General features: G+C 39.0%; 1 protein-coding gene across 7 annotated transcripts in view; it reads right to left on the minus strand.

Annotated features, from left to right (window-relative positions):
• Positions 1-12674, minus strand: part of GLI3 (GLI family zinc finger 3) — a 223574-nt gene that overhangs the window by 26965 nt on the left and 183935 nt on the right. For 5 of the 7 annotated variants that reach the window (XM_056520512.1, XM_056520509.1, XM_056520511.1 and 2 more), the window contains 3 exons: positions 12075-12291; positions 5900-6016; positions 3859-3999 (listed from right to left, as the gene is read on the minus strand). In XM_056520512.1, coding sequence (XP_056376487.1) covers positions 3859-3999; positions 5900-6016; positions 12075-12291 — 475 coding nt within the window. The remainder of the gene's footprint in view (positions 1-3858; positions 4000-5899; positions 6017-12074; positions 12292-12674) is intronic. The other 2 variants (XM_056520514.1, XM_056520513.1) reach the window with 1 other exon arrangement.

Consider the following 12674-nt stretch of genomic DNA (forward strand, 5'->3'; position numbering starts at 1 on the left):
CTGAGATCCCAGGGGTCCCCAGCGGCGGGACCCCCACGATCTGACATCTTGTCCCCTATCCTTGGGATAGGGGATAAGATGTCCTGGGGCGGAATACGAGCGAGTTTGCTCTGTGCAGTAATGAAAGCGGGGTGCTGCAGCTGAGATCCCAGGGGTCCCCAGCGGCGGGACCCCCGTGATCTGATATCTTATCCCCTATCCTTTAAAGCAGTACTTTTTTTCTGCAGAATGTTTGTGTTTTTATTACCTGTATTTGGGCCGGATGTGCTGTAGTTTTTCAATGTATCCGTGACTGTCGTCCACACTGGCAGCCATGTTCGCTTCATGCTATGGACAACGCGTACCTTTTTTTTTTTCTTTGCCCACCTCAGAGAGTGGGCATTCTTTCACACGCCCTTTTTATGAATATGTATGTTGTTTGTTCGCTGGGCTGCCTTGATTGGTGTTCCTTTTTGCTCGTCCGGTAACTCCCACTTACTTGCTTCGCCAATGCCTGGGGCTTCCGGACGCATGCGTGATTGTGTCCGTTTCTGCAGTTGATGGCCTGACATTCAAACTGTTGGTTTTCATAATCTTTAAGGCAGTATGTATTATCATTGTGGCTTCCCCTGTGCGTGTTCTTGTGTTTTTACCATAACTGAACACTGCAGGACAGAACCCTGTGAGAGAAACTTCTCATCCACCGCCACAAAATTAGGCTTCTGAGCAACAGTCAAAGCTGAGGAGATGCTGAAAATCTAAATACAAGCTAAGACTGAGCTGATTGGTCCGCGTGTCCGAGTTTAGGACACAGTGATTGGCTAAAATAAATGTCATGTGCAACAGACACTCCTGATGGCCAATATCCCACAAACATAAGCAAACACTGACAGGGCAACATAGCAACCAAACACCTAGCCACGTGAGAGAAAGAATGCAAAACAGAAGGACGGGAACTAGGTGTCACCAAAAAACAAAGGGGAAGTACTGGGGTGGACAAACAGTAAGCCAGGCGGAACCCAAACAAAAGCAAAGTACACGCCCCCCCCCAAAAAACACGGCATGTGGCCTGCTGGGATTTGTAGTTTGGAGCCCAGCAACAAAAAAGAAACAGCAAAAGCTAAAAAACATCAACTTGCAGACAAAAAAAAACCAAAGGAAACAAAGGACAAACAACAACAAGGGTAAGTTAAGATGACAAAAACACACTGACCACCGGATTACCCCTTTAACATAGGAACACACCCTAAAGGGAGGTTATTAGAAGCAGAATTGTCTGCCATGTATTTAGACCCTCCTAAAGTTATACTGGTTATTAGTACTTTGTTCAACATTGTTTATGTAAGCAATATCAAGCTAAGATTAGAGGCTTTCACTTTTCAGTCTGGGGTTATTTTTTTTTTTTTTTTTTTAGGAAGATTGAGCAGTGGAAACATTCTGCTTCTTTCCTAGTAAAATGAGAGGAAAATATTAGGGCTAATGTGGGGTAACTGCCTGAGAACATAAACTGTTACAGATGACTGTAGATAATTATAAACAGCTCCGCTATGCACAGAGAACGGCAAAACAACAATTGTTTTTAATACAAAGCTGAATTAATGCAACACACTGAACTTGTCCAGAAAACAAGGGGAAGATTAATTGAGTCCAACTGTCTTTTGACCTTGTTTCAAAGCCAGGGAAAACTCAAAGTATGGCCAACACTCAATAAATTAAACACCACAGGAATGGTAACAAGTATCTGGAGAGTCTTGAAGTAAGACTACACACAGCACTGTCTTTCTGATGAGGGGCTTTTTACTGCTTCCCCCATCATTTGCTTGTCTGCCAGAGATGGCCTTTATAGTTAAACCAAGAGCAGGAAAAGCCCGAAATGTTAAACTTAAAGATTTCTTCCAGGAATAGGTTGCCTCTTACTATACACACTACTTGTCCTAGCTGCCCCACAAAAATGCTAATTTAGCAGATCATGGTATAGTACAAATTGGTTGTAAAAGATGGCAGCATGCACTGTTTTATGTATTTCTGTAATGCCTGTCAGGAAGTTCTTACACTAAACAGTGTGTGTCTACACATTAAAAAGAACCTTGTTCCACAAACATGGCAGGATTTAAAACTGCTCAGCAAAACTCTGCTGTAGCAGCCTATACTCCATTCTATGGGTGGATATCAATTATAGATAGTGACCTGCTATAGCAGGGAGTCTGTACTGTCACACACTAGATAGACAACCATAGAGAATCATGAATCCTGCTATTAACTGGATGTAGTAGTGACGAAGGATAGGCGCTGTAAATAAGACAGGGAGTAAGGATGGTTTAAAACCCCCTGTCTACCGATTAATGTATCATGAAAGCTTCGCTATATCAATAGTTGAAAGGTGTTTTTCAATGTCTCAGATGTCCCTTTGTAGAGTGGCACATATGAAAACAGCATGTGGATACCTGACCTGCACTATTAAACTATGTATCTTTGTTCGCATCTTGTGACATAATGGCACAATTATATCCAGAATGGTGATTTTATGATGAAGGCATCATTTTGGTTCTTTTATTTATTATGTGGTAAGAAGAAGCTTATGGCAACCATACAAATAGCAATGCGTGTAAATACGTCTGAGACGCCTGAAGAAATACGTGATGACGTAAGAAACAGCTGTCATACTGACCTCTTTCCACTGCTCACTCCATTGCCGCTCCCCGCCTCAGTATCTATGTATACACATGGAAAACTGATGAATAAAGAGTGACTACTCCGGTGGTGGTGAGTGCTATTGTCTCATTTCTACAGTATTTACCAACATTGCTACTCCTCTATGTCAATGCAATAGAGCACCACCTTATATCTGGATACATCGGGCAGGATTTGAGCAATAGCGCAGCCTTCCGTAATCATATGTGAATAGCCTCCTAAAACTGCTTTAGTGCCAGACATATACTGTTTGCATACAAATAGTAACAATGCATGCAAAGCACACACCAATAGTCTTGTCCAAGATTAGGAAAAAGGGTATTTTTTTTCTAGGTAACAGCACCATGCCTGTCTGTTGGCTATGTCTGTTATTGCAATTTAGCCACATGCTTCTGTCTTTAGTCGTGGTCGACTGTTGCATAAAAATAAATTACATCAAAAGTCAATGTCTGGATTGTATTCAGCACAGGAACTTGTTGGATACTGTCAGAAATATTATACTGTTATGAAAGCATGGCATTTAAAACCTTTGAGATGTAATGTATTCATTGTATGCTTTTTCGTAACACTTTTTTTTCTCTTTGTAAGTATATGGAAAACATTGTTCAATCAATAAAGATTTTTAAAGAAAATATGCTGCTTCGGTTCTTCTATTAACAATAAAGGTAGTCTCCCTCCCCTCTCTGCTTGAGGATGAAGAAGACTCCACGGCATTAAGCTGAGAGGTGGTCCAAAGGATGCGGGTCAACAATGATTTCCTGCCTGAAGAGAACAATCTTCTTTTAACAAAACTAATAATGTATTCAATTTGTGAAGAAGAAAAAGATGCGTTGGTTTATAGAAGAAGTCCTGGCTTCAGGTTAGTATTAATTCATGTTCAGATTACTATTACTCAATAAATATCAAAGTCTTTTACAGAAAAAAATAATGTTTGCTGGCTTACAAGATCAGAGCCATTACACTCTCAGCTGAAGACTTTATTGAATTTTGCAGTAAGCTTTAGCTGACTGAACAGGTCAAGCACCATGGCTAAGACTTCCCTTTATGCTTTGAAACTCATAAAGTCCTCTCCAGCATGCAATGCTGCTGGCTAAGAAACTTGACTCAACACAGGGTCAAAGACCCTGACCTCTGTGGAGAAAGGTCACATAGCTTTCAAACCCCAGTTCCTGAATTCCATTAACTTACATGCACTAGCTGTTCTTGTGTGTCAAACTCTCTGGAGCAGGCTTCCCAGTGGCAGTTTGTCTCATAGACTACTTCAGGCTCTTGTTTACTTTCATCTTTGTCCCCCTCCTCTTTCACCAGAGTCATTCCATCTGGCTGATCCTAGACACAGAGTTAAAAGATGGGAATGTTAAATGATGAGGGGGGCTGCCTAATAGCTCAAACTTTAACATATTGGCAGTGATCTGCATACAACATTCATCTATAGGTAAAGACACTGTGTTATGGTCAGAATTATTATAATTTTTTTTTCAAAAGGCATAAACACTCATTTGTAAACCTTTTATTTTTTTGAGAACTTAACATATAGATCAAAATAAGATATCTATTCATGATAACAAATAATTATCAAAACATTGGTAGAAACATCCCGATACAATAGCCTAGTGGGACTGGTATTCCAAATTGTCTTATTTACACAGGAACAAACAAACATTCTGGCTCCCAGAAGATGCCACTAGGGGGAGTATCCTGGAGGCTGACTCTGTTACAAAGCTACTATTAAACTCTGTGACTGTCATTTTAAATGGTTATACCTAATAAACAACTCATTTGTAAAATAAAGCCATCCAGGAAGCAATGAGCTATGTTCATCAAAGCTGACTGCATCTAAAATCTGGTGCAAACTGAGGTTAAATAAATAACTAAATAAATTAATGAAATAAATAACTAAATAAAGTTAAAAAAAAAAAAAAAACTGGCTAAGGCCCCTTTCACACTACAGGTATAATCCTGCTTTTTTACTGCTGTTATTTTACAATAACAGATGAAAAAAATGGACGCAATAACTGATAATAACGGATGATAACTAATGACCATCATGCGTTATTCTTTATGTTTTTTTTCTTAAAAAACCTGATGTTGTTCATCCATTATCATTCGTTATTACCAGTAACATCGTTTTTTTTTTAAATCAGGTTTTTAACCCTTATTTTGTTAAGCTGTACTGAGCATGCTCAGTACAAAAAAAGGATGTTAAAAAACGGACAATGACATAGACTTCAATGTTAAATTTTAGCTGCCATTACTATTTTTCCCCATTATTTTTGCCGGACCAAAAATGAGTGCATGCACCGTCTTTTGTGCCGGCACAAATAACGGACATAGTAAAAACAGACATACCTGATGAAAAAGGATGGTCAAAAAATCCCATTGACATGAAAGGGATTTTTTGCCGGCCGTTTTCAGGACTTTTTGCCAGGAGTAATAACAGAGGTTTTACAGGATGATACCTGTCGTGTAAAAGGAGCCTTAGACAGTTTTTTTTTGTAGACATTTTTGCACCATGCTTGATATGGATGTATAGCTTACCCAAAGATGGGTGTGACCTCGCTGAAAGTGGGGGTGGTTTAAATGTACCAAAAGTGTGGCACTTTTGGAAGCACATTTTTGGCATAAAAGTAAGCAAACTCAAGGATGGTACAAATTAAGATTAGGCAGTCTGAAGATGCGCCAGATTTTCTAAAATATACGGTGGCCTCCTGACCCTAGGCTTGATGGATTTTTGATACACATCCCTTTTGTTCCAGGAGGGATAAGCTGGTGCCAGAGCATTCTGATGGCAGCTTACCCCTCCCTTTCCACAAGGGAAGCATGAATGTTTGACCTTGCTGATCATTAAACTGTATCGGAAGGCCAGGAGAAATAACTGTTGGCTGAAAAAACATTATTAAAAATGTATGGCCAACTTTAGGCATATTTTGATTATCTCCCCCTTATATGTTCAGCTCCTACTTGCAACAGTTGTCTACTCTAACTCACAGAAAAGGCCTTCCATATATCCGAATAGAACATATGAACAGGGACGGGACAACTCCTTAAACTTTATTTGAGGGTATTTGGAGATACAGAATTAAAATATGAGGTTTAGATGATTACAAAAGAACATTATGAAAAAGGTCGAACAGAGTTTCAGACCTATTTAAAAAAATATGCTTCAAAAGGAAAAGAAAGACATAAAAGCAATGCATATCATGAAAAATATAAACAGTGTTATTGTTACCTGTATGCTTCCAGCAATAGGACTTGGCAGCTCATCCTCAGGCTTGATTTTAGACCGCTTATTGTGCATTGGATCCCCTGTACTGCTCACTGCAGACTCACTTGTTGGTTTATTCTGCTGGACAATAAGATAAGCTTGTAACAAACAGGCATAAGTGTTACATAATGTACTTTACAGTAGGTATAAGTATATAAATGCAGTTTTTCCTGAAGGAAATTTAGAGCATTTGGGTTGTTTCACACACAGTGTTTTTAGGAAAAATGCTACATTTTTGTGTCATTTTTCATTTTGTATTTTTAAACATTTTTGTTCTTAATATAGGAATTGTAAAATGCTAGAAAACTAAATACATGTTATTCATCTAGTAAATAAAAATAAAAAATACTCTTGACAGTAATGATGCTTTTTACAAGAAAAATTAATGCTGAATACAGTTGCATAAGGGAGGCATTAGGGGTTTCCAGGTGTTCCAAACTGTTTCCTCTACATAACACAATGTAACCTACCTCTTAGTCCCAAGTGACACTGCTGATAACATCCACTGCTTCCTGCTGCTACAATAGAGGTGTAAATGCACAGAGCATGCTCGTAGCTATAAGCTGAAAATTGCCTTTTACACATGAGTCCTGCATGCTTAGTAAGGCCTTAACATTTCTTGGGCCCGGTACGTTATGTCACTTTTGATGCGGATATGGAATGCAAAAAGCTAACTCTGGGACCAATGAATGCAACTTCAGCAGAAGAGTAACTACACACAATGACAGGTAGGGTTGCCACCTGGCTGGTATTTTACCAGCTCAAGCTCAGCCAGTATTTTGGCGACCCTGACAGTATTTTTATATTAAAAATACGGGCAATGCAATGGCTGGTATTTATCCAACCAATCCTCCAACTCCCAGAATATTGCACCATATGCTATATCAGTGTTTCCCAACCAGAGCGCCTTCAGCTGTTGCAAAACTACAACTCCCAGCATGCCCGGGCAGCCAGCACGCTGGAAGTTGTAGTTTAGCAACAGGTGGAAGCGCCCCTGGTGCTGAGAGTTGTAGTTTCCATTTATGGCAGATGCTGAGCCACAGGCTGTATCAGGGCAAGCTGGGAGTTGTAGTTACTAACTAACTGCAACACCCGAATTTGCTAAAAAAAAAAAGTGATCAAAAAGTCCCATCAAAACAAAAATGGTACTGTTAAAATCTACAGATCGGGGCACAAAAAAAGAGCCCTCATACAGGCCTGTATAAGGAGAAATAATAAAGTTATAGGGGTCAGAATAGGACAAAAATTTCCCCCGCATATGTGTTTCCTGTGATGTCACGCATATATAATTAATTATGCAAATTAGCATGGCCGTTATTTTTTTGCAAGAAAGGTGGCAACCCCTGTGACAGGCAACATGTGACCTGTAGCAGGAACTCAGGATATTGTCAGCATTAAAGCATGTATACTGTCAATTTAATATGTTTTGCATGTTAGAGTGGGGGTGACCAAACACTTTTTGAGCCACTGACAATAAAATTCTAGTTTGCATCACTTTTCTCACAAAAATTGTTGTCAGTCCGTGGTTCTTATGTAAGTATAAACACTTTGAACAGCAATATCACTGACTCACTTAGTAAATAAACAGTATGTATTGCAGTATTTGATTCCTATTGCTGTGCAATTAACATTGTCTCCACATGGGACAGCAAGGAAAAGACTTGACATATCATAAAGTACATCCAGAATATGCTTGTCTCGTGGACAGTAAATGATGTATATATCAGCATTTACTTTCCATTTTTCATCAAATGGAATTGTTTTATCTGCCTGCATGAACATTCCTCTCTAGTCCCACAATCTGGTCCCTATAACTCACTGTATTACCACGTGGGAGCCATATATGCACTGCTTTCTTCCGAGTGTAATTTGGGCATAGTCTTTATCCCATATCATGACCACAAGTGCTGGCCAGTCTGCAATCTACTGACTACAGATCTCTACAATGCGGTTAGTTCATGTTAGAGATGCAGTTGGGGAGGACTTGTGGCCATAACCCATATGAAATTGACCTTGTTGGTTTACATTAGGTAATTACCTCATTGTTGTCTAAGGTACCTTGTATCTGGGGACTGCAGGAATGGGTGAGATATGTATGTATATGTCTACATTTAGAAGAAAAAGTGTCTCCCTTGGAAATTCATCATGTTGACTTCTACAGAAGCTGGAGTATGCTCAGAGATGAGAGTGGTGTCTACAGCTGTTCATTACCAATGAAGACAAGAGACAGAAGGTTCCACTGACAATTAATTAGGAGCCCGGTGGAATCACATGTTAATATAATGATGTGCATAATGTAAGACATCCACGACATGGGCAAACATACAAGAAAAACAATGGGCCAGACAGGAATGATGTATGTGAGTATAATGTATGCTCCGCATTACTCCTCTACAATCCATCCTACAGCTTTGAAGTGATAGCCTAGGATGGACTATGATACATGAGCGCAATCACATTTTCATATTTTAAAAAAAATCCATTGATGTGCAACCATAACAAATATTTCAGAAACTTTAGTTTAAAATGTCTTCTAGAAGGTAAATCTGCAAATCCAACTGAACAAGTTTTCTATTATCCTTTAAATATGTATAACCCAGCAAAAGATTGTATTTGAAAATGTGTCTATAGCACATATAAGAAATCTAGCATCTTGCCAGTGTTCATATTAGGCTCATATTAGACAGTATACTTAACCCCTTAAGGACGCAGGGTTTTTCCATTTTTGCACTTTAGTTTTTTCCTCATCACCTTCTAAAAATCATAATGCTTTCAATTTTGCCCATATAGACCCATATGCTTTTTTTTTTTGCGCCACAAATTGTACTTTGTAATGACATCAATCATTTCACCACAAAATTTACGTCAAAACCAGAAAAAAAATATTTGTGGGGCAAAATTGAAAAAAAAAAACACAAAAAAAAAAAAACGCAATTTTGTCACTTTTGTGGGCTTCCGAATATATGCAGTGCACTTTTCTGTAATAATTGCCACCATATCTTCATTCTGTAGGTCCATACAGTTACAAGGATACCTAATTTATGTAGCTTTTATTTTATTTTACTACTTAAAATAAATTATAACTACATGCACCTAAATTAGTATGTGTAAAATTGTCATCTTCTGACCCCTATAACTTTTTTATTTTTCCATATATGGGGCAGTATGAGAACTCATTTCATGCACCATGATCTGATTATTGGTGCCATTTTGTTTTGATAATTATATCATTTATAGTCATACATTTTTTAGGGTATACAAAGTGAGCAAAAATATGCAATTTTAGACTTTGGAATATTTTTACGTGTACGCCATTCACCGTGCAGTTAATTAACATTATATTTTTATAGTTCGGACATTCACACTACCACATATGTTTAACTTTCTTATGTTTACATATTTTTATATGGAATTTGGGAAAAGGGGAGTGTTAACCTTTTTATTTAACTTCTTTTTTACACTTTTAGTCCCCTTAGGGGACTTTTAGAAGGAATCTATAGATTTATCATATAGATCCACATTGAACCACATTGAACCACATTGATCTGTGTGCTCTGCACCTGATTGATAAAGTCTGTTTCAGCCAGACTCAATCAATCACAGAGCCGGGACAGCCCCAGCAGGAGAGGTAAGCCCTCCGGCTACCTCCACAGTGGATCACCCCCCTGTGATCGTGCTGCAGGGGTGGGGTTACGATCCACCCCCACTGAACCACCAGGGATCATTTAAATGTCCCTTTAGATGCCGCTGTCAACTTTGAAAACGGCGATCCAAAGGGTTAATAGCCGGCATGTCGGCTATTAATGCTGGCGCCCAGCTACAGGAATCAGCTGGGGGCTGGCCGGTATGGCGGGGGCTCGAGTCGGGAGCCCGCGCCATACACCGCTTGCCGTGTGAGGACGAGCCAGCTCATCCTTAGAAGACAACCGGTTAAAGGGATTATCTGGAAAATCAGTTTTACATATAAAACTGCTTTACTGTTTTTAAATTAAATATATGTACTTATCTGCCACATATCCCCCATTGGTACTGTTTCAATGGTGCTGGTCCCCGCTGTCAGCACTTACTGTTCTCTGTCCTAACACATAGGAAGTACCCGCTCAGCTAATCACTGGTTGAGGCAGGTCACCATTGCAACCAGTGACTGGCACTCCTATGTGCTGGGATAAAGAACAGGATATGCTGATAGCAAGGACTGGCACTATTGAAATGATACAAATGGGTAATAGGCGGCAGATAAGTTTGTTTTGTTTTATTTTTTTTGTTTTTTGCAGACACCCTGAACAGTTTTGAAAGTACAAATATTTCTACATAATACCCTTTATCCAAAGAAAAAAAAGAACAAACAGTGAAATGTAAACATTGAAATAAACAGTCAAATAAACAGTCAAATAAACACTGATCAGCCATAACATTAAAAGTAAGACTGAATATCTTACTGTGACACCTATCAGGGATGAGATATATATAGCAGCAAGTAAACAAAAAGTTCGTAAAAATGGTGTATTGTAGGGTCAATTCATAAGTACAATATTCTGCGAAGATTTGGTGCGCTGGATTTCAAGCTGTGTTCAGTCACAGTTTACATTGAAATCTGCAACAGAAAATCCTGTGCATCAAATTTGCACATCAAATCTGTGCAGAATACTGTAGATGTGAATAGACCAGTAAACAGGAAATATGTAAGTATCTTAATGTCTTTGACAATGGCCAAATTTTGATGGCTAGATAACTAGAAAACAGTATTTTTGAGATGGCAGAGGTTATGGGGTTTTCATCATATTCAGTGGGTAATACCTACCAAAAGTAACCCAAAGGAGAGAAATGAAGGATTCCAGTCTGGCCTGATCCTACTGAAGATCTATTGTAGTACATATTGCCAGAATACTAGTAAATAGTACACATTGCCAGAATACTAGTAAACAAATACTCCCTGTCCCAATTCTTAGCACTTCCTGGTATTGGTCCCAATACAAGTGGCCTACCCCAGTCAGTGATAGAGTGAGCAGGTAATTGTGTTGAGACAAAGACCAGGAAAGTGCCCAGCAGCGGGACTTGGCATCATCAGAATGGAGTTGACAGGAATTTGAGCAGATGACACAGTTTTTCAGCTTTTGTGTTTAGTTTAGATTTTTTACCCCAACCTGAGGCCATTTAAATGTAAAGTAAAGTCCCTTAATCCCTTTAGCACAGAAGCCTTTTATAGCAGAATAATGTGCCCTGGCAAGGTTCAAACATTGATAAAGGATGATTTGTGGAAAATGACGAGGTCTGATCAATAGAGATCCCACATTTCAACTTACAGGACTTTTGTAATTGGCTTCTATTAAAAAGAAAAAAAAAACTGTTTTATGTTAGTTTTTCTGCTGTATACTTCTGACCACCAGGGGTCTCCCTTCTTAGGCAGAACACATTCCATCTGGTCAAAATCTCAGATTTTGGTCTCCTGCTTGTACTGGAAGTGTTTTTCTGCACTGAGCTTGATTGACAGCTGCAAAGAGCCTCACTGACAGCTGCACAGACTGAAAGCTGCAAAGAGCCTCAATGAAAGATTCACAGACTGAAAGCTGCTGCACAGAGCTTAAGGTATTCTATTCATTACAACACTGCAACACTGTGAGGGTGGAAGTGGTCCCCCAGCAGGCTTCAGTGATTTCATGCCTGCTGGGAAATGCCCACTTTCTCCTGCTCCGGGGACTGATTACAAACGGGGTGTCACGTGCATGATCCCGGGGGTCCCCAGCGGCGGGACTCCCGCGATCAGGCATCTTATCCCCTATCCTTTGGATAGGGGATAAGATGTTTAAGCATCGGAGAACCCCTTTAAAGCTCTGAATTTTTTTTAAGGGTGGGAGGAGTGTTAGGAGTAGTAAGGGAACATAGAATTAGTTTAGAAAAGATTAATTGGTGACAGGTACTTTTTAAAGAATCTTCTGCTAAAGTCTTGGTAACCAGAGGTCTTGTGGAGTTCAGGCCTCAAGTGATCAAAACATTTTTGGAGGCATCAGGGAAATTAACTCAAGATTCGGCAGTTGTGTTTAATGTTTTGGGTGATTAGTTTATTTCTATAGATATGCAGTAAAATTATGTTGAGACCTAACAGTACAATTTAATAGGCAGATTAAGGATAAAATCTTACCTGTGTGACCTCTGATGGACCGACGCTGACCTGGATTGGATTCAAGACACTAGGAATTCCTGGAACGGTTCTCTGGCTGGGAAATGTGGGTGCTGGATGTATAAGTGGAGGGCTGTGTCCAAAAGCTGAGCCTATACTATGCTGCCGATTTATTATATGTTGATGCATCTGTTGCAAGGAGACTGGGGTAGGTGGGTACGTAAAACTCAACGCTGGGCTGAAAAGAGTAACAAAACATAATATTACAAAAGGTCCAAGTAGTCATTCACTTTCAACTATGTATAACTGCACAAGAAATATAAAACTAGATTGATAGCAACTTACAACAAAATTTATTAACGTTGTACAGAATGTTAAAAAAAAATTTTAAGAAATAAAATTGTACACATGATTTTCTAGTACAACTTATGTAAGGTGAGATCCTTTAAATCTTAAATCTTAGAATGTGAAAACTCATAAAAGTCTTACTACACAAGGCTTTAGTCACACCACATAAGTATTTAAATCACATTATCAGGAAGGAAAATCAAATGGTAAATGCGTCTTGTACACAACGCTTGTCATATCACTCATTTAAAAAAAATTTCAAAAAAGCAACGG

This window comes from Hyla sarda, chromosome 5 (assembly GCF_029499605.1).
Source record: "Hyla sarda isolate aHylSar1 chromosome 5, aHylSar1.hap1, whole genome shotgun sequence".
Taxonomy (NCBI): domain Eukaryota; kingdom Metazoa; phylum Chordata; class Amphibia; order Anura; family Hylidae; genus Hyla; species Hyla sarda.